The sequence below is a fragment of the Barbatula barbatula genome (genome assembly GCF_947034865.1).
Source record: "Barbatula barbatula genome assembly, chromosome: 14".
Taxonomy (NCBI): domain Eukaryota; kingdom Metazoa; phylum Chordata; class Actinopteri; order Cypriniformes; family Nemacheilidae; genus Barbatula; species Barbatula barbatula.
Genome location: NC_136777.1, coordinates 13,942,454 through 13,967,764, shown reverse-complemented (window position 1 = coordinate 13,967,764; position 25,311 = coordinate 13,942,454). Strand labels below are relative to the sequence as shown.

The 25,311-nt window shown below is 38.6% G+C and overlaps 3 protein-coding genes across 11 annotated transcripts; 1 reads left to right on the top strand and 2 right to left on the bottom strand.

The window, feature by feature from the left end:
* Positions 1–70: 70 nt before the first annotated feature.
* LOC306903433 (serine protease HTRA2, mitochondrial) lies at positions 71–4,812 on the top strand. Of its 4 annotated transcripts, none has more exons than XM_079472587.1 (9): positions 71–192; positions 270–827; positions 1,558–1,762; positions 1,860–2,054; positions 3,150–3,182; positions 3,390–3,498; positions 3,587–3,656; positions 3,801–3,896; positions 3,996–4,635. In XM_079472587.1, the coding sequence occupies exons 2-9, from the start codon at positions 370–372 to the stop codon at positions 4,159–4,161; spliced, it is 1,332 nt and encodes a 443-aa protein (XP_079328713.1). In that variant the 5' UTR covers positions 71–192; positions 270–369; the 3' UTR covers positions 4,162–4,635. The 4 variants fall into 4 exon arrangements, with proteins under 4 accessions (XP_079328713.1, XP_079328714.1, XP_079328712.1 ...); XM_079472588.1 differs by having other exon boundaries at positions 81–192; positions 355–827; XM_079472589.1 differs by having other exon boundaries at positions 142–192; positions 283–827.
* A 553-nt stretch (positions 4,813–5,365) lies between these two features.
* loxl3b (lysyl oxidase-like 3b) lies at positions 5,366–21,359 on the bottom strand. Of its 6 annotated transcripts, XM_079473205.1 has the most exons (17): positions 21,071–21,359; positions 18,160–18,490; positions 17,856–18,019; positions 17,102–17,313; positions 15,753–15,809; positions 14,795–14,869; positions 14,362–14,569; positions 14,078–14,258; positions 12,284–12,438; positions 10,735–10,905; positions 10,244–10,399; positions 9,358–9,517; positions 6,988–7,231; positions 6,737–6,852; positions 6,507–6,643; positions 6,284–6,395; positions 5,366–6,100 (listed from the first exon to the last, which is right to left on the bottom strand). In XM_079473205.1, the coding sequence occupies exons 2-17, from the start codon at positions 18,482–18,484 to the stop codon at positions 6,027–6,029; spliced, it is 2,547 nt and encodes an 848-aa protein (XP_079329331.1). In that variant the 5' UTR covers positions 18,485–18,490; positions 21,071–21,359; the 3' UTR covers positions 5,366–6,026. The 6 variants fall into 6 exon arrangements, with proteins under 6 accessions (XP_079329331.1, XP_079329326.1, XP_079329327.1 ...); XM_079473200.1 differs by lacking the exon at positions 10,244–10,399; XM_079473201.1 differs by lacking the exons at positions 10,244–10,399; positions 15,753–15,809.
* A 189-nt stretch (positions 21,360–21,548) lies between these two features.
* pank2 (pantothenate kinase 2) lies at positions 21,549–25,259 on the bottom strand. Its single transcript, XM_079472397.1, has 7 exons — positions 24,843–25,259; positions 23,962–24,314; positions 23,603–23,859; positions 23,341–23,517; positions 23,127–23,250; positions 22,777–22,902; positions 21,549–22,683 (listed from the first exon to the last, which is right to left on the bottom strand). The coding sequence occupies exons 1-7, from the start codon at positions 25,069–25,071 to the stop codon at positions 22,633–22,635; spliced, it is 1,317 nt and encodes a 438-aa protein (XP_079328523.1). The 5' UTR covers positions 25,072–25,259; the 3' UTR covers positions 21,549–22,632.
* Positions 25,260–25,311: the final 52 nt, after the last annotated feature.

The following is a 25,311-nucleotide window of genomic DNA, read 5'->3' as shown; positions in this document are numbered from 1 at the left end:
ATTCTATTTTCCAATCATGTTATTCTGAGAAAATCTGACTGTTTGAAAAAAATGAAGAGTGGAGAAATCCCAATTTCTGTGAAGACGGGTGAGAAACGCCATCCTATCGGCCATGTCCAAGCACGCGCAGATTGCGCACATGTGTTGGACAGTATCACTTCCGGTACAGTCGTCGGCATTACACGCACAGAGGTGAGAGCAGAGGGTTGGCTAGTCCTAAGGGCACGAGGCTGTGAATATGTTTTTAAACCGTTTATACCTTCCTAAAGATTTTTTCCTCAGAAGCCGTTACTTATCTACAATGTGTTAGACATGGTGATGTCAAGCTACAGGAATACGTGTTTTCTGCTATAGATCTGATGCAACAACATGGCAACATCACACGTGAATCGCTGTTTTATAAAGACAATGACAAGATGTCTTCGGGACAGCAGTCGTCAATCACATTTCGTGACTTTAAGGACTGTACGACACTTTTCTAAATCCTCTTCGGAAAAGCACAGTGATGGAGAAGGACCTGTTAACGGGCAGCTGAGTGTGGTGGCACAGCGAGCTTCGGGAGACAGCGGTCACACCGCTCGTATGGCAGTCGCTTTTGGTCTGGGACTCGGAGCAGCAACAGGCTTGTACGCTTTAAGAGATGTGGACGATAAAGATGCGCTACAGAGGACAGTGGCAGTCAGACATTTACTGATCGACAGCCTGCTTCCTACGGTCCAGTGTGCCGCCCCTTTCAAACCCGACAGCCCGCGGTACAAATACAATTTCATTGCGGATGTGGTGGAGAAGTCAACTTCTGCCGTTGTGTACATAGAGATCGTGGGCAGGTGAGTCTGTCAAAATACAGCCGAGGAAACAACAAACATTTTAATAAAACTTCAACAGAGAAACTGTTTTGGTTCTTTCATGAGAATAAACCATAGTTTTGTAGCGAGACAATAGTACATTTGAGGATACTATGTTTTTACTACGAACATTATTGTTAAACTATAGTAAAATTGACCGAATACATTTCACGGAACAATTACCTTTTTGCTTTAAGAAATGCTAATGTCAAACTAGCACTGAAAAGGTATTTGCTACAACCTGTCAAAAGAAAAGTCCAGCTGACTTAGACAAATGATGACATGACAAGACTATATTAGTATATATATATATATATGAAGTATACTATTATTAACTTAAAGAAATTCTAACATTTTTGTAGAATTTTTACTCATTTTGCTAGCACGTGTACCAGAATTTACTAAATAATTTTGCAGTAGCCTATAGTTATCCAAAAGTAATCTAAAACCAAGTGCGGTATTCAGCCTTCAGCCAAGTATTAAATTATGTTTAGCCTAAGTCAAGAACTTTCATTTCATTGTATCCCTTGTCTCTACTGTCTCTGCTGTGCTAAAATAATAGTATTTTGTGTAAAGCTGTGTTAAATTTGAAGGAGTCGTTCACCTCAAGTCTCCATTTACTTAGGTTGTTAATAATTTGTATTACTACTATGGAAAGTCAATTATTTTGAACTACTCCTTTAATGAATTATTTAACACGGTTTCCTGCCAGACACCCTTTCTCCGGTCGTGATGTGGCCATATCGAATGGTTCTGGCTTCATTATAAGTAGTGACGGCCTTATAGTGACCAATGCCCATGTGGTTGCCAACAAGCGCGGGGTCCGTGTTAAACTGACCAATGGAGAGACTTACAATGCCACAGTCCAGGATGTAGACCAGGTTGCTGACATTGCAACTATCAAAATCAATGTAAAGGTAAAGTAGCCTTCTTTATAATAGCACACCCATTCTTACATCCTCCCAGATTTAATTTTCTCTAATTTCATTCTGTATTTTGTTTTCCCCTTCTTAGCATCCTCTCCCAACTTTACGTCTTGGCCAGTCATCTGATGTTCGTCAGGGTGAGTTTGTGGTTGCCATGGGAAACCCCTTTTCTCTAAAAAACACCATCACTTCAGGAATAGTCAGCTCCGTCCAGAGAGGCAGTAAAGAGCTGGGCCTTTCTAACTCCAACATGGACTACATCCAGACTGATGCTGCTATAGACGTAAGGACAGAAAATAACTGTGCATAGAAACCATGCATAGTGCAGTTGCATGTGATGTCAACTTGTGTGCCTTAAAAGGATCCTTGGGTATAGAGCATTGTATGGCTTAATATATGAACAATGGCATTGGCTTTATAATTGTGAAATAGAGAAACAGTGTAACCGTCACACTATTCAGATACTTTGAAAACATATTTTGACTTTGAGGCCGCCATATTTTTGCATCAAAATCAGTGATTTCAAATGGTTCCAACCTAAACCTGTTCTTTTTCGCAACAGTGAAGCGCACACGTTTTCCATATATAACAGTAAAATATGACACGTAAAACATAAGATCAGATATATAAACACAGGGACAGTAGGTGGCGGTATGTCCTCTTGACACAAGGCTGCCTGCCATAAAAGAAGAATGCGTTCAGTATCAGTAAGCGTCTGTTCAAGGTAAGCGTGCATTAAATCATAGCTTTAAACTACCGCCTTTTAAGACATCAGCATCCACCATAATCGTATACTTTATACATTATGAGATGGTACTAATAAACACAATAATAAGATGCTTGCGGTTTAGTCAGGTATTCTGTATTAGAGCACACGTGAATATTAGCCAGAGAGAAGACAATAATGTTGAGTCAAAATAACATTAAGTCTGTATAACAAGCATTGTATAATGGCTAAAACATCAGGTATATTATAAATTCGAAATTATGTTGTTTATTATTAATATGCATGTTTGTATTGTGTGTATATATATATATTGAATTTTATATATATATATATATATATAAGCCTACAGAACCTTATATTTACTGAAGAAATGATTAGTCTGTCTGTGTTTAGTTTGGCTACCTAGCTGTGCATGCAACCAGTTAACGTAATCGAAAAAGAACATGGCGGCCTCCTTAGGTTAAAATGAGAATTACATTTAGTTATTTTATTTAAAGAATTGAAAATATTTGATGTGTTTCAAACGACAAATGCTAGTAGTGTAAGGCATTGCAATGCATTAAGCCATACATCTCTCTATACACCGGGGTTCTCTTAAAGGACAGTTTCGTACATCAGTTACTGCATCACAGGTACTTTGCTCTTTTTCAGTTTGGAAATTCAGGAGGTCCTCTTATTAACCTGGTAAGTCACTGACATTCACCATGCACTATTAGCACAATTACTGTGCCTTTTGGCTATAGGATTGAGAAAGTTGTTTTATTTCTAATGTTAGATTTCAGGGTTAAATAGAATGATAGTTGAACATCACATCTGACACGTCAATGTGACTAGTCATGAGCATAAAAGCAAAGCTTAATTCAATTGAACTGACATCTTTGTAACCTTTAGGATGGTGAGGTCATCGGCATAAATACTATGAAAGTGACTGCTGGCATTTCCTTCGCTATTCCCTCAGATAGAGTTCGTCTCTTTCTTGATCAAGCAGGAGAAAAACAGAGTAAGAAAGACATTTAACTGATTTTTACTGTTTTCAGTCACTTTACGGTGTTCACTCACTGTCTTCGATTGGAATATTTGTGTTGTAGAATCCTGCTTTGGAGAAGCAGGATCAAAACGCCGCTATATTGGAGTGATGATGTTGACTCTCACCCCCAGGTGCTTGTTTATTATTGCTGTTTATTGTTACATTTTCTAAGATTTAATTGCACCTGATGATAGTATTAAGTATTTGCATATGCCATATGCGTTGTTTCAGCACCAAAGTCTTTAACCTGAAATTGTTTATCTTTGCTCCTTCAGCATAATCGAAGAGTTAAAGATGCGTGACATAAACTTTCCAGATGTAACACATGGAGTTCTTATCCACCGTGTGATTATTGGGTCTCCGGCCAATAGGTAAACCGCACTCATCTCCCTCCACTCCACTCTGCTGTGGTTCTGACAAATGGTTGAAAGATGCCCTACCATTGTTGATGTCATTTCCTGTTTTCACAGGGCTGGAATGAAACCAGGGGATGTTATCCTTGAGATAAATGGGTCAAAGGTGAACACCTCAGAAGAGATTTATAATGCTGTGAGGTCAAGTGAGAGCTTAAATGTGGTGGTCCGCAGAGTTAATGACCTGCTAATGCTGCACATGACCCCTGAATACACAGAGTGACATCAGCATAAAGAAGCTTTACACACTAGACAATAGGAAGACAAATGGATCAGCTGATATTAAATAGTGAATTGAAGAAATTACAGATGTATTACGTTGTCTGTTTAACTAAGCCTGAAGTTGACGTAGTGTGGATGAAACATTTTTGTGAGTGTGCATTTTGTACACATTTACAATGAATGCGTGTGAATCATTGTGAGCCTGTCAGCTTGCTAAATTACACTGGATAAATGTCCAAATATCAGTATTGGTTTGAAAGAAAATCAAATAAATACCACAAAAAATATGACCCTGTGTTTGGGAAACACAGTTTCACACAACACCAGTGAGCTCTCATCTCTATAATAAAAGAAGGTGCTCTTATTGCTACAACGCATATGTTTTGTATTGAATCAACAAATGTTATGAAGTTTGTATTTTAATGCATTTTACATACAAGTTATTTCGCAATAAAATATTTAAATATCTTAAGTCAATGGTATAGTTCTATTATGTAATGCACAATGCTTTAAATTCTATGGCTGTGTTGTACAGTTTATATGAATACGAAATCTGGATAACACTTAAAAAAAGGTTGCGTTTGTTAACTGCATTAGTTAACATGAACTAAAATGAACAATATTTCTACAGTACCTAGTACACGTTACTTTTAACATTTGCTAATACATATTTACATCAATCGAACATTGTTACAAAGATTACTGAATACTATTGACAGTTTCAGCTGCAACAACATGAACGCTATGTGGTACAAACATAACTTGCAGTAGACCGCTGAGAATCAAGAACTGTCAGTATTTGTAATTCAATTTAATACAATTAATATTAAAATAATTATATATAAAATACATTATTTTATATATGTATATTATTTAAATATATATTATATTAATATCCAAACACAGACTGGAAGTGACAGTTACTTAGGGCCATGTTGCTTATTGTTACTTCATGCTATCTTTATCACTTTATGATCTCATTCATTAACATTAGTAGTAGTCTCATTTATTTATTGCATCAAAATATAAAACAAAATTAAGGAGATCATTGTATTGAAAAGGGGTTGAGGATTATGTTTTGTCTAAACTGTTTGCTTATCCAAGGGTCCTAACTTTAAGGGTAACTTAAATTATATGCTCTTCTGTATCAAGCCATTTTTATTGTGTTTGTGGCTAATGAAACTTAACACACCATTATTCTTATTACAATTTAAAATAGCGCTTTATTTTTAATCTCTAAACAAGAGGTTTGACATGAAATTATAATGATCCAGTAAATTAACATATGAAACGAACTGTTCAGTTAAAACATAGTATGTGATAGTCAGTGATGCTTTGACAAGTCATTACTGAAAGACCATTTTAACAAGATACTGCGAGTCTGAGCTATGAAGTGTAATAAACATGAATTCACACAACATTTATATGTGAACGATCATCTGGAGGACAAAACGTTCAAGTATTTTTAACTGACAGAGCTCATTGGCTGTGTGAAGCATCAACTAAGGCTTAAAGGAAAGTAAGCACCAGATTGCAAATGTAAACAATACAGCAGGCATTACAAAATGTTCATTTAACATCTTGCCTTCAACCTCTGTTATTTACTGTAAAAAGACACCGTGTAAATTGATTTTAAAAGGCTTCACACATTTTTTTCAGATTCACAACACCTGTTAAGCACAAAGTGTCAGAATTCATAAATAAACAAATTTAGCAAGGATTGAAACACAAATTCATCAATGACTCATGGTAATGTTCTGTTCCTAGTGTAAAAACATTGGGTATTTCATTTTTTGTAACTAGTTTAAATGAATAAATATTTTCCTCTGGATTTGTTTTCTTAATATGTTGATAAGATTAATCTGATTATGAGATCTGGTTGTTGAGTTGTCCAGGGTATTTCTCAAACTTTCTCTCAGCCTCTTCACTGAAAGCATCACCTGAAATAAATGGAAAATTAGTATTTCAGTATATTCAGTTATCCATTTTTCATTTGAGGAATTATATGTAGCTTGAAAAAAATATATATTGAGAGTAGCAAACGACCAAATGATTCAGCAGTAAAAATTTAGTACAGTACAGACTCAGTATAAATTTGTGCTAAACGGTATAATCTCTCTCACCAATATGGCAGTTATGAACCCAGACTCTGTTGCCATCATATTTGCAATTACATTTCATGGCATTGTTTGTGAAGTCACTTTCAGAAACCTCATAATTAGGATTTATTACAACCTGGAAAAACAAAAATGCATTAACATCTTTCACCATTATGACATATAAGATAACATAAAATATTTGTTTTATCTCTGTCTTAGATTAATGCCAGACTTGTGATTTACTCACCTGAAGGATGTACATTCCTGGTTTAACATCAGTAATGTCGAGCCACTGGCAATCAATGTCATGGCGGTACAAATCCCAGCATCCCACTGTGATGCCTTGCTCACCAAAGTTAGCACACTCATATCTCTTAGAAACACCTACGAATAAACAGATCCGACATATCACTGACTATAACATGACCTTCTCAGAGCTGACTTACAGAAGAGTGTGTGTGGATCCTTGTGACTTACCCTCTTCACAGTCTGAGTCTTCCAGGCAGAAACTGGCTTTGTGTCCTTCTGCTACTTTAGTACCATTGGCAGACAGCAGGTCATAGTGTGTAAAGATATCCATACTATGATAATGCCTGTAATGTCACACAACAATACTGGTTAAAAATTATGAAGTAATTTAATGTTTTCATGTGGACACTGAGTAATAATACCACACTTGTGTTTTATTAAATATGTTTAGTAGACATTTAATCCAATTATATGGTTACCCGTGACATGCGTGCCAGACCCAAGAGTGACGACCAGCTTTGGGTCTGAAGTCAGCTCGGCCAACATTATGTATCTGTGATGAGAAGCGGAGCAGACGACGGTGACCGTAAGGCCAGTTAGCTTTGGCAGCACTCTTGGACAGACAGTCCTCTTCTGCCGCACAATACAGCATGTGTAGCGGCCTGTCCTCTATATACACTGTCTGCTGCACTAGAGGTGCATTCAACACAAGATCAGATGCAGCTGGGGAAATAAAAATTAGCAGATTGTCATATCGCTGCAATATGAATAAAATATACAAGAAATCTAAAAAATTAAAAGTTATTCATGCCATATACTAAATATATATGTTTTGGTCCAGGAATTTGATTTATTTGTTTGTTTATATTTTGAAGTAAGTTTCAGTACGTTATCTCATTTGTCTGGATAATCCACCCAGGTGTAAATCATTTCAGTCTCCGATAAACAGTGAGAGCCGATCCTAAACGTCTGGGAGCCCTAAGAAATCTTTGCAAATTTATTAAAAATAAAAAAGGAAAAAAGCATTGATTTGTTTCTACAACTTGATTGGAGTCCACCTGTGGTAAATTCAAGGAATTGTCTGTATCGAGGGACAGATCTGGGGAAGGGTACAGAAAAATTTCTGCAGCATTGAAGGTCCCAATGAGCACAGTGGCCTCCATCCAATGGAAGAAGTTTGGAACCATCAGGACTCTTCCTAGAGCTGGCCGCCCGGCAAAACTGAGCGATCGGGGGAGAAGGGCCTTAGTCAGGGAGGTGACAAAGAACCCGATGGTCACTTTGACAGAGCTCCAGCATGTCTCTGTGGAGAGAGGAGAGCCTTCCAGAAGAACAACTATCTGTGCAGCACTCCACCAATCAGGCCTGTATGGCAGAGTGGCCAGATGGAAGCCACTCCTCAGTAAAAGGCACATGACAGCCCACCTGGAGGACTCTCAGTCCATGAGAAACAAAATTCTCTGGTCCGATGAAACAAAGATTGAACTCTTTGGCCTGAATGGCAAGCGTCATGTCTAGAGGAAACCAGGCACCGCTCATCACCTGGCCAATACCATCCCTACAGTGAGCATGGTGGTGGCAGCATCATGCTGTGGGGATGTTTTTCAGCGGCAGGAACTGGGAGACTAGTCAGGATCGAGGGAAAGATGAATGCAGCAATGTACTGAGACATCCTCGATGAAAACCTGCTCCAGAGCGCTCTGGACCTCAGACTGGGGAGAAGGTTCATCTTCCAACAGGACAATGACCCTAAGCACACAGCCAAGATAACAAAGGAGTGGCTACAGGACAACTCTGTGAATATCCTTGAGTGGCCCAGCCAGAGCCCAGACTTGAACCCGATTGAACATCTCTGGAGAGATCTGAAAATGGCTGTGCCATCCAACCTGATGGAGCTTGAGAGATCTTGCAAAGACGAATGGGAGAAACTGCACAAAAATAAGTGTAACAAGCTTGTAGGATCATACATCAACCAAATAAATTATTGAGCAAGTGCTTTGAATACTTTCCTGTAAGTCAGTGGTAAGAGCATTGCGTTAACAACGCAAGGTTGTGGGATCGATCACAGGGGATTGCACATACCTATGTATAGGATAATGGAATCCAAGTTGCTTTGGATAAAAGCATCTGGCAAATGCGTAAATGTACTTATATACTTTTTTATTTTTAATACATTTGAAAAACATTTAAACAAACTTCTTTCACATTGTCATTATGAGGTACATTTTGTAGGATTTTGAGGAAAATAATGACTTGAATCCATTTTGGAATTAGGCTGTAACATGACAAAATGTGGAAATAGGGAAGCGCTGTGAATACTTTCCGGATGCACTATACAGTAGTTCAGGACTTTCCCTAGTGAGCTCCATTGATTGCAGGCCGATGGACAGAGAAGATAAACGTGTCTGAACGCAGCTCAACATCTACAAAGTGAACTTCTGTTATTCATGAAAACAGACGATGAGTAACAACTGTGACACATGAGGTCATTTTAAGGACATTTCCTTTGAAAAAGCAATGACTACACTTTAAAGTTAGTTATAATTTTAGTAACTGATACCACATTATCTAGAAGATCTGTTCTTTACATTTCTTTCCCATTTTGTTCCTAATTTTGGCAAACCTGCTTGGACCCCTATATTTTCTCTATTCATATCTGTATATAGCAGGGATCTGCAACCTGTGAAAGTTCTTATATAAAGAGCATTAAATCATCACACTGTTTGGAATTGGAAAATGTTTCATTGGTTAGCATGTTGTCTACATCGCTGGACAGATATGATGTTTATTGTATGACTCTGATAATGATTCTCATGGGACTCACTGTGTGTGTGTGTGTTGTAACTCACTCTCTGAGCAGATGACTCCTGCTGCAAACCGAGCTGCCATTTTCTGGCAGGTAACAGTTTTGTGGCGTTGACATTGGCTGAGAGACATCTCATCTCCAGTGCATTTCACTCCACTAATGACCATGTCTGTCACATTACTGCTGTCCCAATACCACGTTTCCTTAGCAAATGTGCATGAAATACACAAACAAACACAAATGTGATGAGTAGTTCAGCGTGAAGAAAATTATATGGTTATAAATTCATTGCACTTGCACCAAAAGACTGAATTGGTAAACAAAAACAAATACAGCTATTTTTGAAAATAAAATAAAGATTTCCCACTATTTCCACCCTAATAGCAAAATCACAATGTTTGAGTAAATCAAATGAAATCATGTCAAGATCGTATTAAACACCACAATTAAAAGTTATCTAATTGCTTTTATGCTATTTTTACATCCTTTCTAAAGCATTTGGTCCCATTTGCCTATCATGGAACAGAGAAAAACCGTTCAGGCATCCTCTAAAATAACTTGTTTTGTGTTCAGTGTAGAAAAGTTTAAAACAGCATAATGGTGCATAAATAAGGATATAAAATTTATTTTTGGGTGAACTGATTCTTTAAGAGAAAATATACTGTATTTGGGAATATGAGGTATATATATAAGGAGTACAGTATATGTAAAATATGCCTTGTGTTCTTGACAGACTTAGATTAATTTGTTGAGGGGACCAACTTTATGATTTTAAACTAAGGCCACACATCTTAACCAACAATTGCTGTTTTACAGCGTATACAGTCTGTCCAACAACAAAAGTGCTTTGTTTATATTCCTGAAAGCTCATTCCTAATCATTCTGTCTTAAGAACAATGTGCATGTGTGTGTCTGTGATATGTACTCACTGTAATAGCATGCATGCTGAAACCCAGCCCTAGCTGCCTGCATGCCACCATGACCTCTTTGGTGGTCCATCCCTCACTGCATACACTGCCCCAACGCTGCCCCACCCGCACCTCCACACGCCCTTCATACAGCGAACGCCCACCTGACAGACGCACCTGAAAACACAACCTACGCCACGTCAGGACACATCTTGCCCTGTCACCAGACTATCCCTCCTGCTTACTCACATACAGACAGGCTTGCCTGCTGAAATGACCCGTCAAGAACAGCATGATTGTCAATGCTGTTGATCTTTTATCAGGGTTATTTCCAGTTCGCCCCTGTACTACATGCACTGTCTCTGTGTCATGTGATGTTCTGTGTGTTTTCAAAGCTGAGGCTTTGAATACGTATGTGGGAGATTGTAAGCCAGCACCATCAGCTTTTGAAAGTAAAAGAACAGTAACTGTTAGCATGCAAGTGTGTACTAATGTAATTGTTAGCATCCTACTTGTAGGCCATGGTTGGCGTACCCGAGGCCCAGCTGCCTGCACACAACCATGGCCTCTTCAGTGCCCCAGCTTTCTCCACAGATCAGGCCCCAGAGCTGTATTCCGTTAATCTCAGTATGTAAAACCTCCACCCGGCCTTCATAGCGCGTCCGACCCCCTAAGATGCGCACCTGAGCAGGGCACAACCGGGGAGGACAGGTAAGGAGCAGTTTAACTTACGAATTGTTGGGGAGACTGGGACTAGTGCTCACACTTTTTAGTATAGTAAACATTTCTCAAAGTAGGTAATTTATATAATTGATATTTTTGTTTATAGAATTTTTATAATTTATTCATTAAATGAACATAAGTATATCATATTTGTCCATACAATGTATAGACAAACTTATTGTCATGTTGTCACAGAAAGATACATAATGTTACAATGTGAAGCTGCCATTAAAAATCCTAATATAGTCCCAGTCTCCCCTTCAAAGTAGAAAAGTAGAATAAAAGGGTGTCTAAAAGTAGGTGTATGGTTCACCCCCCAAAAAAATTCTGCTGTTCAAACCTGTATAACTCATGTTCAAAAGAAGATATTTTTAGAAATGTCTCACTGGTTTTGTGTCCATACAATGGAAGTCAACGGGGCCAATGTTTGATTACCAATGTTCTTCAAAATATCTTCTTTTTGTTCCTCAGCAAAAAGTCACACAGGTTTGACATGACATAAGCGTGAATAAATGAAAAAATGTTTTGGGGGGTGAACTGGCCTTTTAAGAATATGTTTACTGTCATGATTCTGCCTTCTCTTGTCTTGGTTTTCTGGTCTAGAGGCAGAATCATGACGGACCCACGTGTTTTATGTGGAGAGAAACATATTATTGTCAATCAGGACATAATATGCGTTCTCTCCTGTCTCGTCATTTGGCCCCGCCCCTCTCGTTTCTAGTATAGCTTTCCTCCTGTGTCTCATTACCCACACCTGCCCATCGTTATCTCCTTTGTTAGTCTCCCTATATATATACCCTCTTGTTTATTGTCTTGTTGCTCGTTCGTTGTAAATGTTTCCTTGCGTGTACCTGTACCTTGGCTCGTGTTCATGTTCCCTTGTAGTTTGAAGTCTTTACTTTCTGTTTTTGTATTGTGCCTCCGTTCAGTTTTCCCCCCATTGTGGGTGTATTATTTGTAATTTGCAGTTTTATTTAGTATTAAACTCTTTTACCCCGTATTGCTGCCTGCGCTTGGGTTCTTCACTACCTGTTCCGTGACAGTTTACAATGTTACAAGGCAATGTTAGTGTTGTGTTATGTTACTGAATCTGTTGTGATCCAGTCATTGTCTCAAACAATGTAACCCAAATCATTTTGTCAAAATGAATATTGAGCACAACATTATTTATCGACTTGACCACAGCTTACAGTATTTTCAGAAACAAGAAATACATGCTGGTAAATGTAATGTGGAGTTTTTAAAAACACCAAGGAGACAGACTGGCTCTTTGATGTTAAAATGAAATCAACACATGGAAAGATGCTTCTACACGTGTAAATATTAGGTTGCTCTGACCGTCTTCTCGTAGCCCATATATGGGACATTACAGCGGACCGCTGCATCCTCTGTGTGTTTGCAGTCCTCAGCCGAGATGTTTTTATAGCGGCAGTTCCACAGTGAACGTTCATGGCCACTACACTGGACCTCGTTCATGTGGATGGGCCCCAAACCTAACAAAAATATAGAGTACACAGACACATAAACATTAAAATGTGTGGAACATACTGACAGCTGCCTGTAAAGACACTTTATATAATACTGTTAAATTGATGTTAGTGATAATAGTGCTAATAGTGAGACCTCATAGTCTCTTATCAAAATCAGAAATGTCCCCTCTTCTCTGTAAGATGTGTCTCGGCCCCAGAGCAGGACTATACTGACCCAATGACCAGGATTCCAACGTCCATTAATCCAATCATCTCGCAAAGTTCGAAGTCAAGCCCTGCCCTACATGTGTTATTATTGAAGGAGCCATAAGACTCAGATATATGTCTCCATTCAGAAGAAAACAGCATTGCAACCTCTGTTTCCTGTTGACTTTGAGCCATGACAGCTTCTCCTCTGGTTCCACAAGGACTCTTATTTTGTAATATTCATGTTTTTTAGTTGTCCTTGCTTTTACCTTTTTCTATGTTTATGCATTTGTCCTGTTTCTCATCTGTTGTTTTTTATCATCACCAGCTTCCAGTTTGGTTCAATGTTTATATAAAGCCATTCTTTTATTTTGTTGTTTGTCTGTGCCTTAATGCCGTTATTTTGTGGTTAATGCCATTTCCTACATAATTAAAGACCATTAAAAAACTACAACATCTGTTAATTCCTTAACAACACCTGATGAAACATTTAGTAATTAAAAGAGAAAGAATGTCATTAAAAAACATTCTCTCGGAAATAACTTCACATTTTGGATCTGTAAATATTTATAGAAAGACAAACAACTGGTGACACTAGTTGTATTAAAAGGACATGTTCACTATGTGCTGTTAGAAACCCATCACAGTCTTCCTTTATTGTACTCTGTGAGTCTACATTCACAGTGACTGTTGAAACAAACAGTACATTATTATATGCCCACAACTCCATTTACATACTGGCCTTATCTGGTAATACAAGGACGAAGGTAAGAAAGACAAATTTAGTTGACCCATTTTTAATGAGTAAGAGATAATGAACAATCAACAGGTCAATATGTTAAATTATAAAACAGTCCTTGATGTCGATTTTTCAATAGTCAAGATAAGACACAGCTGTGATCTGTTTACCAAACCAATATTAGTATCAGTGAACAGCATCCAGTCGTTGTGTTTGTTGTATAGCAACATTCTGTTATAGTTTCATTGCTGTTGTGTTTTATTATGTATTATCTGTTTTATAAAAGCAACAAAGCAGTATATGATTTCCCTTAAGCCATGTGCAATGGTTCCAAAGTGTTATTGTTTATTTGATTGTATTAACGTTTGTTGAATGTTCGCCGGTTCCCTCCTTCCTTCCCTTTTATGGATCTTTATTACACTTACCACACAGTGATACAAGATACACTTGCACGGCTTTGTAGAAAGCTGTATGGTATGCAAAAATATTTGACCACGGAATGTCATAAGCATCCAATCAGAATTGAAAACACCAAAGAGACTAATACTAAATGAGAGTGATGACCCGTGTTGTCTCTGATGACCTCAGAGAGGAGAGTTCAGGTCATTGGTCAGGCATTAAAAACATTCCTTGCATTCCTTCATTGGAGGCAAATTTAGCCTATATATTTGTTCACAAGCCTCACATTTAAATTTGTTTTCTGTCCCCTTTTCTCACCTTGTCCCATCCGGGCACCTGTCAGGGCTGCTTTGGCAGAGCCGAAGCCCAGCTCTCTGCAAACCACGCTGGCAGACTGCAGGTTCCAGCGATCGTCGCATACCGTCCCCCATTCACTACCCTTTAATACTTCAACACGGCCCTCGCTCTGTCTCACTCCACCCTTCAGACGTACAGAAGACTGTTGCGCAAGAAATATATGTTGTTAAATAAAAGTCATTAGATTGGCACTCAAAATAGAAATCTAACACATATTTGATACATGTATGAACATCAAAGTTTACCGAAACTTTAAGTTTCTTCTTCATTGCGTTGTTCTGTGTGTAGAGTGGACCAGGTACACAGCTGACGACAGCCGGCATACCCCCAGCGCACGTCTCTGTGGCATTGCCGTAGTTAAACTCCAGAGGACACGCAGCTAAATGCACCTCTGTACCCAAACACGCCACTGAGTGAACCAGGAAGTGATTCTTCTGCTGCTCAGCATACAGCCTGAAACAAGTGAAACAGTCACTGAGTGTGAGAATGTCCTCGGTGCTTCACTAGAGATTTTAGAATTACCAATAATGCTGCTTTTGTGTTCGACAGACATAAAACATACACATGAGAAAACATGCAAACAAATATACAAATGATTTCCTGAGCACACAAATAAGATTAGAAACATGTCAAGAAGGACATAACTGGCATTGTATTTTCCTTTTTTGCCAAAGTTACCTTTCAGCTGCAGCTGATTTACCCGGTTTAGGTTTAGAGCTAGTTTTAGTGATAGTCTTAGCATTGGGCTCCAGCCTGTAAGGCAAACACTCATTAAGCCATCAGAAAATGTCTATTACAACATTCAACATGCAGGAGCATACATAGAGTCTGCATGGGAAAGAAGAAAAGGAAATTTAAGTGTATTCTTATTATTCAAGTAAGATTTTGATTCTGTAACAACTAACCGACTTTGTGGCGAGTTATCAGATTTGTCTTTCCCATGCATGTTAGACGCATTAAAACAAGCAGATCAACAAGTAAATATGCAGAGTATAATAGTTAGCAGAGGGATGCGTTTGTGTTAGTTAGCTTGAGGATGTTTGTCTCTCTCTCTCTCTCTCTCTCTCTCTCTCTCTCTCTCTCTCTCTCTCTCTCTGTCTCTCTCTCTCTCTCTCTCTCTCTCTCTCTCTCATATGCACAGCCTCATCACAAAACTATGTTAGTAAAACTAACAGATGGCGATAAGTTCAACAGTGGGAAATGTTTCATCTGGGTCATTTCCACCACTCATTCAAAGATCATCTCTTTCAGATAAACACACGCACACTTGATAATCTTTAAAGGTCTTGCAGGAAATTGACATATTGTCATAGTTTATTTTCACAGTTTATTTACAAACAGGATAATTCTGCAGTGCAAAGGCAACACATTTTGTCAAAATTAAGCTGTCCAGCACGACAAGCGGATTTGGTTTTAATTTTAAAAATATAATACACACAAAATACACACAAGCAGCTTTAATGATCATGGTGTCAGTTCCGGTGTGTGATGATCTTACTGCATTATGCCTTTGTAGTGCAGAATTTAGTTTTTGCGCTTGAAGAGTTAGTTGGAGAAAGACTAACACCGAAGGCACACTATGCACTTCAGCCCTCTAGGAAAAGAACACAGCTGGTTTCTTTCCCTCAGATGGTACCTGGCTGCTGTTACTTTTACTTTAGCTTTTGGATCAGCAGATCTCTTTCTGAGATGCCTGTTGAAAATAGGGAAAGGGTCAGGCCCACACACAAAATACTACCATATGTCAATCTCTCTTCCTGCAATAGCAAAACCACTATACAATATATCTAACATAATAAGAGATTGTTATTCTTTATTTGTCGCTTTTACCAAATGTAATAAAATAAAAGGGACTGCCAGAAAGAATGGATAATAAACCATGAATCTGGCTGTACTATTACTGGTGGAATAAAAAGAATTCATGGGTTGTGTTAAAATTAATTTAAATTTCCTAAAGAATATAAAAAATCACTGATGTGGGGTTATGGTAACATCATCAGTCACAGTGTCATATTGATTTAGGGTAGGTAATGGCATGTATATGTCGTATTAAGGAGAATGGTTGAGAAATATTACATTTAACTACTCTATAAAACTACATATGGAAAATAAAGAAGTACGCAGACAACTTCATAAATAGTGAGTTTTTCCTCTCATATATAGTGAAACATGCTGGAAATTAACTTATAAAAAATAAAAGAACCTGTCATATGAAAACTGGTTTGTTTATCATTATTAAATCATAAAAAAATGTCTGTCCGGGTGTGGTGAGGAAGGCGGGACGAGAGCCGGTGGCGTGAGTGATAAGTGCAATCAGCTGTACGCGCACTGGTCCCGCATCTTATCACGGAGGAGATTGGGAGCTTAAAAGGACAACCGGCAGGACTATTGATGAGAGAGGACCGGGCCCGAACATGTGTTTAGTTTGTGTGTATGGTTTATGGCCAGCAGTCTACCGTGAGGTGGCTGCCGGTTACTTCCGTGTTTATTGTTTATTTAATTAAAGTTTTACTGTTTGAATGTCCGCTGGTTCCCGCCTCCTTCCTTCCCTTCTATGGATCTTTATTACACCAGGTTTTTTTACATTCTTTCTTTTTTACATTTTACAGGCACAATACCCTGACACTGTCCTCAGTCTGCAATGGTTCGCTTGTTCATGTGTTTGTTTGTGGATTAAATTGTGTATATGTTGCAAGGCTAAACCGCATTTCTCAGATGGCTGAGAAAGTATACAGAATTTCCTCTCACATCTGGCAACAAACTGACACAGTAGGGAGAGATTACACACTGGGAAACACAAACACACAAGACATAAAAATACACCAGTAGACCCTGAAATAAAAGCAGCAAGTCTACTTCCACAAACCAATCAATTCCAAACTGATAAAATCTATTTCTTTCTTTTAATACAAAATGGGTTTCAGGCACCACTAAATGTCGTTTCTGTTGAGACTTATATGGTCAGAGCTCCTTGGATGCACTCACTTGTAGAAGTTTTTGTTGACCTTCCTCTCATGGGGGAATCCCATCATGCCACAAACCACGTGTGAATTTTTTGGGGTCCAGCCGCTGTCGCAGACCTGAGCCCAGCCATCTTTATTCTTGACTTCTACTACCCCCTCTGTGATCGGCATACGCTTAGCTTTGACGACTGGACGCAAACGGACCTCCTCCACTCTATTCTCGTCCACTTGCACCTGAAAGATAAATAAAGAATTGAAACCATATGGCATGTAAAACAAGAACAGGTGTGAAAAAACTTGTGAGATGGGGGCTGTAGTTAATTCGTTTAGACAGTAATGCATGGCTAAATGATCAAAGAAACATGTTAAAGGTGAAAAGTTCAGTTATATTCCCTTCTAACCCCTGTGTGGTGTCCAGGTATGTGGGACCAATATAAACTAATTATTTAAGCGTTTCAATATTTTATTTTTAAATCACAGGCATTTGTGCTTTTATTCAAGTTTTAATTTGTTAAGATTTATTTAAAATGTTCACACATATCAGACTGTAGTAGTTAAAGCTTTTTAGTACATTTCTAATTTCTTAATGTAGCTAAATGCAGTCTTTGTTGCTCATAATTGGGATGAAGTAAACACCTTTAAAGTATTTTTACATAATTTTTTATTGCTGTATCAACAAAACATGAACACCATTCAAGGGTTAAAGTATTTGGCAACAGGCATTTCAGCGAGTCTTACAGTGCATTCGAGAGATTTGATCAGAATTTATACTTTACCTCTATCACATTAGAGTCTCTGAATCCAGGCAGCCTCTCATCTTTACAGATCACTCCCGCATCTTCATCATGAGTACAGTCACTGTTGCCCCATCCACGAGACTTACACACTGATATGCTTCTTTCACTTCCACTGCATTGCACATTGTCAAGCCAGATCTTGCCTGAAACAAACACAATCTCGCCCCTGAGCACATACAGAACTCTAATATGGTGCATATATTTATAATGTATATAATGTATAATACTATAATATGAAAATAAACATAGTATATAACATGTGAAAAACTCAAATGTTTATTACCTGCACCCTTGCCATACTTGGCGCTGTGTCCCCAGCCTGTAGCAGAGACAAAACCAAGCTGGCGACAAAGGACGTGGGCATTGGCTAATGAGAAATCATCATCACAGATTGTCCCCCACTCGCCTTTATAAAACACCTCAATTCGACCCTCATTGTGTTTCCGGGGAAAACCAGACAGACGAAACTTCAGACTCTCTGGTCCCTCTGTCTGAGACGTTGGAGTGGGGTTTGAGCGCACTGAGGGTGTGGTTTGGGCAAAGCTTAATGTGATCCAAGCACTAAGTAAAAATACAACAATGTGTCTACACCAATAAGACTGTTCCATGTTTGCCTGTAATGAGGAAAACATAAACAAAAAGTTTGATCACTTGATTTATCAACGGATCAGAGGGTTGTACATGTTTTCTGAATTTCCAACATATTTTAGGGCACCAACAGTATGGTAACATGGTTGATTATTACAAAAATATGAACTGTCTCTGACATACTGCACAAACTGCACACATACTTTAATGTGGAAGTACTTATTTGAACACCATGCGCTATGTTTTACAAAACATGACCTTTATGAAGATTAACCATGTTAATTTATTTGTAGTAAAACTAAAGTAGGCCTACTATACTTACAACAAAAAACCCATTGGCACGTAACATTTGAAGTAAAAACTTGAAGTATAAACTCAATACAATAGGTCCTTTTCACATGGCGTCACGCATGTTCCGTTCTGCCGTGAAGCAGTGTATCGATACTTCCGCTAGCTCCTCAGAATGTAGTTTACCAAGTCGTTTGCACAGCTGCTACAAATACGGCTAGATGATGTACAACATCTTGCAGACAAACTTTCGCTTACGACAAGATCAAATGTAGATAAAGGACACAAATTCTTCTTTGAACAGTGCCTGAACATAACCAGTACCTGATTATGAAGGTACGGTAAGTGTTTTTTCCTTCTTTTTGTGTTAGCGAAGGTGCAAGGATGAGTACTTGAATACGTGTTCTGTTAATTTTTTTTTCACTGTTGTTAAAATCCGGAGCAAAACGGAAGTTCTTCTTGTTGTTGTTTGTTGCAAGACAGATGTAATGATACACTGCTTCGTGAAAAGGCGGAAGTTAAGTTACGTCATTGTGAAATTGTATATATTACCAATACATCGAACCATACTTTCCTCATTGATAGAGTCCAGACATCAGAAAAATATTTTCTAAATTAAAAACTTACATATGTTACGGAAGTGACCAAAAGACAACTTTATAGGATTTCTGTGAATTAACATGCACAAACAAGAAGCAATAAAGGAAAATCGATGGCTAGAACATAAAATAGTTAATCAAAACAGCATTTTTATAGCGTCTATTGTGGCGGGAGCTTTCGTCATCATCATTCTCTTAAACAAACTATTAGACCTTTGTTAAGCCCACGGAGCCGTGTCCACAGTTCTTTCATCGATGGATGCACTTTTTGGAGCTTCAAAAAGTCAACACCAATTCACTCCCATTCTACCACTTGGAAGTAAAACGATAAATGGTATTATAACTCTGACTGGATTATTCTTCAAGAAGAAAACCATATTCGGTAAGGATTCCTTTTGGGTGAGTAAAACGTGGGGACATTTTTATTTGGTAGTGAAGTTTACTACACCCTTTAAGATGATAATGAAACAAAAAATCTGTACAGGGTTTATAGAAGTCTAATGTTAGCTCACAGCGAAAAATCAACAATGGACCGAATTAAGGCGTATGAAACACACGTATTTAATTAACTGTCATTTAACGCATCACATAAATAAAAAATAATGCTATGGGACCCATATATTAAACATAGATAAACAGTTGTTTTCATTGTGGTCTGGTTTTCTGAACCAAACTGGATGGTGCATCCTTGAAGCCACTGGCTCCAGTAATCCATCCCTGCCTCACATGGGTATTTAAATGAAATATAGATTTCACACAACAGTCTACAGCAGCTCTCTCTTTCTTTAAACACAATAGCCATTCACACATTTTACAAAGCCACTGAATGTGTGATTAACACGTTTCATTAGTTCATCTCAATGACTGTATATAGTATCAATCCATACAGATAGCAGTCCTAACAGGCAAGAGAAAGGATTGTGGTGAAGTCTGCATGGTGGGCCGCAAAGGAATGTAAATGTATTGCGCTCTGTTCGTGCTGGAGTTATAACGGACACATGCCTTCCCCGATGAGGTTTCTTACTATTGAAAAAACTTAAATATCATGTAAATGATGCACATGTCTAAATGTGTTTTAAATACATTATATACGTATATTTTCTCTAGTGGATGGAACCAATTGAACGGCACTTGAGACTGGCGCGCGATTGAAAACAGACCTTTGGTAACGTTATAGCTACCTCAGGGGTGAGTGCACTTCAGGGCAAATACAAAACACTCATTTGAACGAAACATACCACTCATAATATTGATAATATAATCTGTAAACGATAATGCAATGAAATCATATAATTGTGTTCATACAAACATGTAGGATGTTGAGGTAACATGCGAATATGGATGCCATACGTCGTCATTACAGGGGTCATGGACCGTTAAACAAAAAGAACACACATGTGTCTAAGGTAAAAAACAAATGTTTATGTATTTACCTTCATTCTCCATTAACTAACAATATCCACAAGCGCGGTTTTGTTCATTTAGACAAATACAAGCAGGAGAGAAGGGAAACCTACACAGAAATGCCATAATAGCCAAACATATAAAAATGAATAAATCCATCACTTTCAGAGTGAAACTTATTTTTGGATGGAGAATGCACGCCGTACAATCCAGCGTTGATTTTTTTGTGGTCGGTGGTTGTGATTTAGCGGTATTTTAAACGATTTAATGGTGCTCAATGGCATAAAATAAACAGACATTCTTCTTTTTCCTTACCTTGTTTTAATTCGTCGATTTCCCCACACCGTCTTGGTCCACTATTTTAAAAGGCAACGTACTCGTAGTACGCAGAAGTGAGAAATCGTCCACTTGATAGGCACAGTCGGTTCAAGGTCTTTAAAGAGTCTAAGAAAGACTCATAATGAGCAGCAATAACTGTGTCTGTAATGGCAGTTAAATTGCCAGCTGGACAGTCGAGACAGAGATGGGGAAAGACGGGACACGGGGGGAACAGGGAGAGCAGGAGGGAGAGGTGGGGCTGACTCGTGGACGACTTCACGCGAATGAAAGGGGGCTGGATTTGCTTTTTTGGAAAAACACACAGCCCTTTCACAGCTCAGGAAAGTTTTTCCTACTCCCTTAACGGAACGCTGTCCTGTGGTTCCTCAAATGCTCAGGTTTCACGGTCTGATGTTCACATCCTTACGTTATTAAAGCGCATATTATAATAATAACCACTACAACGACACGTGTTGATAGAAAGACATTCATTTTAAATCTATAACATGTTTCTGTATTGTGTTTCAAACAAAAGCATGATAATTGTGCTTTATATTTTTTATTACAAAGCAAATATCTGTAATACAAAAACGTACAAAGTTTTTGTTGAAGAATATGATCCATGTTTAAACTAACAAATCGCTCAACCTAGCACGTCTTTTAACAAGGCACTTTATATTAGCTGTTTATAGGAACAAACTACACATTTTCTGTACAAACATAAGCAATAAGCAAGTCGCATATCAACGAACTGACGTTATAGAGAAAAGCTGAACGTGAGGCGATACACACAAGCATCAGGGACACCAAAAATTGTGCAAACTTTTCATCACTCCCTAGGGGAGTTATCCATCATTTATAATGACCTATAAAACTTACGATTTTAGTTCTTCACGACAGGTCAAAATACTTCCTGGTCAGCTCTATTTAACAGTTATTTTACGTAAAATGCCGGAAAGTAACAAAAAACATAAGTGGTGGTCTGAGTCAAATGTGTGCATGAAATTCTGACTCTGAAAAAGTGCTCTTATTATTATGCTTCAGAGTTCAGACCTCTACAACAGAAAGAAACGAAACAAAACGACACGGAGTTTAAAGTTTTTACACAATTACACTTTTCTTTAGTTGTGTCACAAATATTATCACAACCTGTATTGCTGTATTCCACAATACCGATGTTATTTCTTTACCAGTAAAGGTAGTACAGTATAATCTGACAGCTGATCTGCTTGTCAGACTTATTTTCCATAAAAGCTCTTTGTTTGTCTGGTTTATTTGCCGAACATATAAATAATAGTTCTAATAAGCTATGAATCAGTTTTACAGCAACACTGTAAATTAGTTTTGGTATATGTTTTACCTCAATTGTTTACCAAGCTGGCATAAACCACTTTTAGGTAGCTATAAAAGTAGCTATACTGCCAGATAGCTGTTGAACTTGGTCGCTGTAGTTCACTGTGTTGTCTGAAAACAATCTGACATTTAAAGGCAGCTTTGGTCTAATGCATAACTATTTTAGGACCTTTGGTGAAAGCCATCAACAAAGGTAATAGCTCGGATCAGGATGGGTTTGACAATTCCAAAAGCGCTCCAACCGCACCAAAATATCCCTGGAAACAAATATGAAAGGAATACGCACTGGTTAAGAGTGAACTGGTTTCATGTTGTTTCAGATTTGTTGAGCAGATAATATTAAAACACACCTCATGCCTGAGGAACAGAGCTTTGAGTTGTCCTTTGCTCCAGTAGTCCAAAGCATAGGCCAGCAACTTCATAGAAAGTGTGTTCACTCGCAGAAAGTTTCCAACGAACACCACTCGTTCAATATTCTGAATGAAAGAGGCTCAATAAGCATTTATCCAGGAAACAAATCTTTGAACAGGTGCCTCCAAAAAGCTGATTGACCCCTGGTCTCTCATAGCCCTGTACAATGCTGCTTGATACAGATTCCACAAGGCAGCACCGTAAAGAGGCTGACAGACAAGAGCAAGACTTCAACAAAGGCAGGGAACATAATATTGCTTAACCTTATAGTGTAAACGTAAACATGTACCTCATTGAGTGCACACATGCGTGTGATTGAGCCAATGTTGTTTGTGATGGTGACAAGTGTGGCTCTAGCCAGATCCTCTTTAGAGACAGAGTCTCTCTTCTCCTTAGACATCACGTTCCCAAAACTATAAAAATACACAAACGCTGCATTCATTAACCTGACAAACATGCATTATGTGAATTCACAGACATATTCACAATGCATTTGTCTATACCTGGATGCAACAGCCCATCCTGGCAGGCCAAATCTCTCATAGCCTCCACCATAGATGTCCTTGACTAGTTTATCTACATGTGTACTCTCTCCCTCTGAGGCCATTGCCAGTGCCTCCTCAAAGGTGGAGCATCCAGTCAACAAGCAACACAGCCCAAGGAATGTACCACCACCAAGGCTGAAGATGATGATGAAACAAATATGTTAGAGATGTTACAGAGTTATTAGAAACTAATGCAATACTTTCCAAAGCTATAACCAACCTGGTTCCAGTCACCCGCTTGTAGTTGTCTTTGGAGTATACAGCCAGTATGCTGACCCCTGAGCCAATGTTGACCAGCAGCAGAGGAAAGGGACAGCTCTCCAGGTTGTAAGCTTTCTGCTCACAGCGCTCCAGGTCTGTTGGGTTCACAAAGAAGTAACATTCAGATGGACCACTTGAGACCACTGAGGCCATGTACAAAACCCCCTTTATCAGGCAGTCCAGCTCATCCAGCTTCACCAGCTGCAGATTGGCCATCTTGAAGAAAAGAATAACCACAGAGAGACATTCAGTAAAACGGATTAGATATACAAAATGAGTGAAGCAATACACAAAATAGGTATGTCTGCTCTGACACACCGTACGGAAGTCATCCTCAAACTTAAATGCACCGCCTCCGGTGGCACAGAGAGTGGTATGCAGACTTGAGAAGTGCTTGTCTCGGCCCATCTGCAGGAAGGCAGGCAGCTCATGTGTGGGAAAGCGTATGAAGTGCAGGCTGCCCTTGCGACCCCAAAGAGTGAGATCCGAGAGCTCCAGGTGGACATCTCGAATTCCTGTTTTACCGTACGCGGTGTGCGAGGTGAGGTAGCGACGGATGCTTTTCAGACTCTCCACCTCCTCCAGTTCTTCCTCTGCTGTAATGTCTTTGGGCTCAAAGTAGATCAGCTTCACCAGTGTGCCACCAATGTCCATGCCAAACCATGGAAATGCTGGGCACCAATAATTTAATATAAATGTACAGCATTAATGATTACAGTATTTTATTAAATAAAATGTATTTTTAGAAAATACACCAAAGTAAATATATCAAGTGCATTATTAGATTAAATTAAATGAACCTAACAAGAAAACTCTAGGCTTCAGGCTTTGTAAAATAATACATTAGACTTTATAAACGATACCTATTCATTCAATACAAATAATCAATTTTCTGTTTATAAGAACAGAAAAATCAAAATAATTGTTTAATTTTTAAATAAATATCTTATTATTATTTTAACACAATATCTGACTACAATAACGTTACTAAGAAATATTCTAGTGTAAAGTAAGCTTAACCAATCTATAAAGGGTTTACTCTTAATCGTTAGAAGACAAAATGGACAACACCAAAAAATATAAATATCAAACGAAACAGTAATAACAGGGTTTAATTGGCAATTTGTAACTATCGATTCTTTGCGGCATCAGCTCCGTTAACCCCGTTACCAAGCGCCGTAAAAAGATGGTCCACCTACGCGGCCTGTTCTTCTTCAGCGAATCGAGCCTCAGCATCGCCGGGGTCGATTTTGCTTTCTGCTGCTCTTTCGATGCACCGCCACCGGCCTCTGCGCTGTCTGCACTCGGGGTAGCAGCTACGCTACATGTCGTTTCAGTCTTCTTTGATAGCGGGAGCCTGCGCGCTGTCGATTCTTCTTGCGCCTCCGCACATCCCTCACCGTCACAGGGGAAGCCATTCAGCTCCATTGGTATTTAATGTTAAGCAGAAATCTCTACATGGACTGTTAAGTAGAGAAATGACCGTTGATGTATATAAACGTATGGACAGTATTTTTAACGTCCACTGACATCACTATAGAAAATGTTTACGTCGTTATGTTTACAACATGCGCACAGTTATTCGAGTGGCCAGTGAATGCGCTTTTCCTGTCATCTGTAACAGCAGCGAGCCAATCAGAAACCCGCTGGTGTCATTACTTTCTTTAC

Coding starts and splice junctions, on each gene's coding strand:
- LOC306903433 (XM_079472586.1), top strand. CDS start 370: ATGGCAACATCACACGTGAATCGCTGTTTTATAAAGACAATGACAAGA. Junction 828..1,557: donor TACATAGAGATCGTGGGCAG/GTGAGTCTGTCA, acceptor GTTTCCTGCCAG/ACACCCTTTCTCCGGTCGTG. Junction 3,183..3,389: donor GAGGTCCTCTTATTAACCTG/GTAAGTCACTGA, acceptor TGTAACCTTTAG/GATGGTGAGGTCATCGGCAT.
- loxl3b (XM_079473205.1), bottom strand. CDS start 18,484: ATGGAACAGTCTTATTGGTGTAGACACATTGTTGTATTTTTACTTAGT. Junction 18,020..18,159: donor CAAGTATGGCAAGGGTGCAG/GTAATAAACATT, acceptor TGTTTGTTTCAG/GCAAGATCTGGCTTGACAAT. Junction 15,810..17,101: donor GTCAACAAAAACTTCTACAA/GTGAGTGCATCC, acceptor TATTTTCAACAG/GCATCTCAGAAAGAGATCTG.
- pank2 (XM_079472397.1), bottom strand. CDS start 25,071: ATGGAGCTGAATGGCTTCCCCTGTGACGGTGAGGGATGTGCGGAGGCG. Junction 24,315..24,842: donor GCTGAAGAAGAACAGGCCGC/GTAGGTGGACCA, acceptor ATTGGTGCCCAG/CATTTCCATGGTTTGGCATG. Junction 22,684..22,776: donor CTCTGTTCCTCAGGCATGAG/GTGTGTTTTAAT, acceptor ATTTGTTTCCAG/GGATATTTTGGTGCGGTTGG.